Source organism: Limulus polyphemus, unplaced genomic scaffold (assembly GCF_000517525.1).
Source record: "Limulus polyphemus unplaced genomic scaffold, Limulus_polyphemus-2.1.2 Scaffold7546, whole genome shotgun sequence".
Taxonomy (NCBI): Eukaryota; Metazoa; Arthropoda; class Merostomata; order Xiphosura; family Limulidae; genus Limulus; species Limulus polyphemus.
Genome location: NW_013673156.1, coordinates 24,083 through 29,406, shown reverse-complemented (window position 1 = coordinate 29,406; position 5,324 = coordinate 24,083). Strand labels below are relative to the sequence as shown.

Sequence of the window (5,324 nt, the reverse complement as noted above, 5' to 3'; positions counted from 1 at the left end):
AGTTCCCACTTCATCATGATATCTGGTTTAGCCAGGATATAACAAAAGCCAGTTCCCACTTCATTACATTAACTAGTTTACCCAGGATGTAACAGCGGCCAGTTCCCACTTCATCATGATATCTGGTTTAGCCAGGATATAACAACAGCCAGTTCCCACTTCATTACATTAACTAGTTTACCAAGAATGTGACAGCGGCCAGTTCCCGCTTCATCATGATATCTGGTTTAGCCAGGATATAACAACGGCCAGTTCCCACTTCATTACATTAACTGGTTTACCCAGGATGTAACAGCGGCCATTTCCCATTTCATCATGATATCTGGATTAGCCAGGATATAACAACGGCCAGTTCCCACTTCATTACATTAATTGGTTTAGCTGAAGTGTAACATGGGCCAATCCTCACTTCATTACATTAACTGGTTTAGCCAGGATATAACAGCGGCCAGTTCTCATTTCATCATGATATCTGGTTTAGTCATGATGTAACAACAGCCAGTTCTTACTTCATCATGATAACTGGTTTAGTTCATGATGTAACAACAGCCAGTTCTTACTTCATCATGATAACTGGTTTAGTAATGATGTAACAGCGGCCAGTTCTTACTTCATCATGATAACTGGTTTAGTCATAATGTAACAGCGGCCAGTTCTCATTTCATCATGATATCTGGTTTAGTCATGATGTAACAACAGCCAGTTCTTACTTCATCATGATAACTGGTTTAGTCATAATGTAACAGCGGACAGTTTTTACTTCATCATGATAACTGGTTTAGTAATGATGTAACAACAGCCAGTTCTCACTTCATCATGATAACTGGTTTAGTAATGATGTAACAGCGGCCAGTTCTTACTTCATTATGATAACTGGTTTAACCAAGTTATAACAGCGGCCAGTTCTCATTTCATCATGATATCTGGTTTTGTCATGATATAACAGCGGCCAGTTCTCACTTCATCATGATAACTGGTTTAGCCAAGATATAACAGCGGCCAGTTCTTACTTCATCATAACTGGTTTAGCCAGGATATAACAACGGTCAGTTCTAGCTGAAGTGTGATATTAGTTATGAAGACTTAAGATATTATACTTTAGAAACTTTACGTAACTCATCATAGTTAGCGAGTGAGGTCTAGTTAAATTACACTTTTTTGTTTGTTAAAGTAAGAACCAACATTTGATCATATTACTGAATTAATTTTATGATCACAATGAAATATATTCAGTTTAAATAACACTAAGAAGTCTGAAGCGGAACGATGAATCACGAAGGTAAACGTAATTTAACTCGTAACTGCCAGGTGGTACTGGAGCCGACTAACTTGTGTCCGATACAGAATTATTAGAAATTACACACTAAAAGGCCTGCTTGTACTCATGACTCAGAGAATAATTTCTTATAAGGAAACTTAACGATAAAACAGAACGAGAGATCGTAATTCACAACATGAAATAATTTCTACTGTGTGTCGATGCCTGATCCCCATGGACAGACCGTACTAATAATTTGGATAAACAATGTCACTAGTCCGTAACCAACATCTTGTCTTTTTACTTCAGGTGAGGATTATGAATTTCTAGTTTCACAAATCAATCTACGTTAAAGCTGCTGAACAAATAACACGACTCCTTACGTTGTTTCCTACATCTACCCTAATGTCCCTTTCTGCTTCTTTGATAGATAATAAAAATTATTACAGATAGGCCACCGAGTGGTTTCTTTCAGTGTATGAACTCATGTCAATAAATGACATATTTACATATTTTTTTAACATTTTATTTTAACACCACTTTACAGTGCATTCAAAGGCTGATCTCAATTAGCTAGATTACAAAAACCATCAGACGACTAATATACTAATTACTTCAAAACACTTGAATAATTTAAATGTTACATGTATTTGCATTCTAATTAAATTAACATTGCAGACGTTTTATTCTTTTATGACTTTGCAAGTTGATACAAAATATATTAATTTTTTTTACTTGATAGATTAATCTTGTAAAATGTTAACTTTCTGAATGCTATATATGTTCAGGAAGTGGACTTACAAATATTGTTTAGTTTCAATTAGAAACTGACGGCGACAATATCATATGAATAGTTATTTTTTTATTATTTGTCATCAAAGCTAGATGGAGACACTTATCACATTAAAAAACAATTTATTCGCAAAAATTAAAGTCCTAGATAGAGAGAGTGAGAAAAAGTGATTTAACTTAACTCGAAACTCGATAATATCACACCTAACTTCAACAATAAAGTTATAACATTGAACTAAGTGAATACTGTTAGAACCCCATCTGGTGGCACTTCGTTGGTGTAAACAGATGACGAAAAACGCGTGTCGTGACACAAATCAACTAAATACACCCTCATGTTTCACATGAAACATGCGAAACTGACAGTTACCCAGTCACATAAAGGAGATATCTGATAATCCAAAAACATATATTAACCCACAAACGTCTCTGATTTAGTACATTTATATGAATTGTTCTCGCTCTGACAAGATTTTACTGAGTGTTTGTAACGAGTTTGTGAATTGTATTTTTAAACTCACAACGTGATTTTTAAAAACACTTTTTAGGTTTCACTGAAACACAAAATAGAAGAGATGGCACTGTTTGTCCAGGTAATACATCATTAACAAAGTTTGTTTCAAAATAGAAGAAATGACACAGCCTTGTCCAGGTAATACATCAGTAACAAAGTTTGTTTTAAAATAGAAGAAATGACACAGTCTTGTCCAGGTAATACATCAGTAACAAAGTTTGTTTCAAAATAGAAGAAATGACACAAAACAAACTTTGTTACTGATGTATTACCTGGACAAGACTAAAATAGAAGAAATGACACAGCCTTGTCCATGTAATACATCAGTAACAAAGTTTGTTTTAAAATAGAAGAAATGACACAGCCTTGTCCATGTAATACATCATTAACAAAGTTTATTTTACACTTCTAAAGCAACATGGTGTCAATAAATGCTTATATTATACTCTTATTATTCAGTTTTAGTCTTTTTACCTTTTTCTTACATGTTCAACGATGTTCCAACCACTGTTCACTAAACACACTCGACACTGTTGCAATCCCTGTTCACAAAACACACTCGACAATGTTCCAAACCTTGTTCACTAAACACATTCGATACTGTTGCAATCCCTGTTCACAAAACACACTCGACAATGTTGCAATCCCTGTTCACAAAACACAATTGACAATGTTCCAAACCTTATTCACTAAACACACTCGATACTGTTGCAATCCCTCTTCACAAAACCCACTCGACACTGTTCCAAACCCTGTTCACAAAACACACTCGACACTGTTCCAAACCCTGTTCACAAAACACACTCGATACTGTTCCAAACCCTGTTCATAGAACACACTCGACACTGTTCCAAACCCTGTTTACTAAACACATTTGACACTATTCCAAACCCTGTTTACTAAACACATTTGACACTGTTCCAATTCCTGTCCAAAAAACACACTTGACACAGTTCCAATCATTGTTCACAAAATACACTCAATACTGTTCAAACTCTGTACAAACAAAACATTCAACTTAAAAAGTACAATGTATTAACCTTTTATGTTAGTAATCTACATTTTGGTACTTGTAGATGTATGTACATCATACACATACACACACAGGTGTAAGTTTACAGCCTTATCAGATACTTGGAATATGATTTGTGTATACACGTAATACACATACACAAAAACTCAGGTTTTCCTATATACAGGAAAACACCCTTATCAGAAATTTGGAATGGACTTTTACATTTAGGATTTGGAAAATATTACGACAGCATTTTTCTTAATGATTAGCAGTTTATACACATAAAACTTACAGATATCTGTTTACTAGTAGAATCGAAATGGAGATACTGTACACCATATACAAACGCTCTCGGGCACATGTGTGTGAGTTTGTGTATGATATAATTACACTGTTAAAATCATTCAAAGATTACGTTTTGCAGAGTTACTGATTAAGTAAGGACTGAGGATCAATATAAAGAACGCTATCACAGTTGTCGGACCAGGTGCTTGAAACAGATTGCACATTACACCATGTTCTTCTGCTGGGACTTAATTGACCTGCCACAACAACCTAACCTTTTAAATAAAAATAAAAGCAAGCAAAAAACACAGGTGAGAAGGAGTGTGTGTGTGTGGGTGGGAAATAGCAAAACATTACACGGAAAGATGCAATAATTTAAGAAACGATCAATATGTGCTGGCAATCCAATTTATTTGTTGGGTAAGTGTTGATGTGATAAAATCCGTTACTAATCCATCTTGATATTCTTGTAGATATAATGCACAAACTGTAATGAAGCAAAGAAGGACACAGTTCCCAGGGCTAGAAAGAACACGTAACAGATTAGAAGTGTGTTGCCGAAAAACTGGACAGCCTGTAGCGTTCCGTCCATGTTGGATCTACGAAAGTAGTAGAACATGGCGTATACAAAAACAAATACAGCCGTGGACCTGTGGAAAAAATAAAGGAACAATTTATTAGCTACTATTAAAGTACTCTTAACTATACAGTCAACAGTTAGCTACTGAACAAGACATCAAGAACTTATCACCTACTATTAAAGTACTTTCTTAACTATACAGTCAACAGTTAGCTAACTGAACAAGACTTCAAGAAGTTATCAGTTACTATTAAAGTACTCCTCCCTTAACTATACAGTCAACAGTTAGCTAACTGAACAAGACATCAAGAACTTATCACCTACTATTAAAGTACTTTCTAAACTATACAATCAACAGTTAGCTAACTGAACAAGACATCAAGAACTTATCAGCTACTATTAAAGTACTCTCTTAACTATACAGTCAACAGTTAGCTACCTGAACAAGACATCAAGAACTTATCACCTACTATTAAAGTACTCTCTTAACTATACAGTCAACAGTTAGCTAACAGAACAAGACATCAAGAACTTATCACCTACTATTAAGGTACTCTCTTAACTATACAGTCAACAGTTAGCTACCTGAACAAGACATCAAGAACTTATCACCAACTATTAAAGTACTCTCTTAACTATACAGTCAACAGTTAGCTAACAGAACAAGACATCAAGAACTTATCAGTTACTATTAAAGTACTCTTCCCTTAACTATACAGTCAACAGTTAGCTAACAGAACAAGACATCAAGAACTTATCAGTTACTATTAAAGTACTCTTCCCTTAACTATACAGTCAACAGTTAGCTAACTGAACAAGACATCAAGAACTTATCAGTTACTATTAAAGTACTCTCTTAAGTATAGTCAACAGTTAGCTA

At 34.7% G+C, this 5,324-nt stretch overlaps 1 protein-coding gene across 1 annotated transcript in view; it reads right to left on the bottom strand.

The window, feature by feature from the left end:
• Positions 1-2,939: 2,939 nt before the first annotated feature.
• The window catches only part of LOC106474693 (transmembrane 9 superfamily member 1-like), a gene marked incomplete at its 5' end in the record, with an annotated part of 26,081 nt that continues 23,696 nt past the window's right edge, over positions 2,940-5,324 (bottom strand). The window contains one exon of the mRNA XM_013935385.2: positions 2,940-4,514. Within this exon, the coding sequence (XP_013790839.2) occupies positions 4,313-4,514 (202 nt within the window). The remainder of the gene's footprint in view (positions 4,515-5,324) is intronic.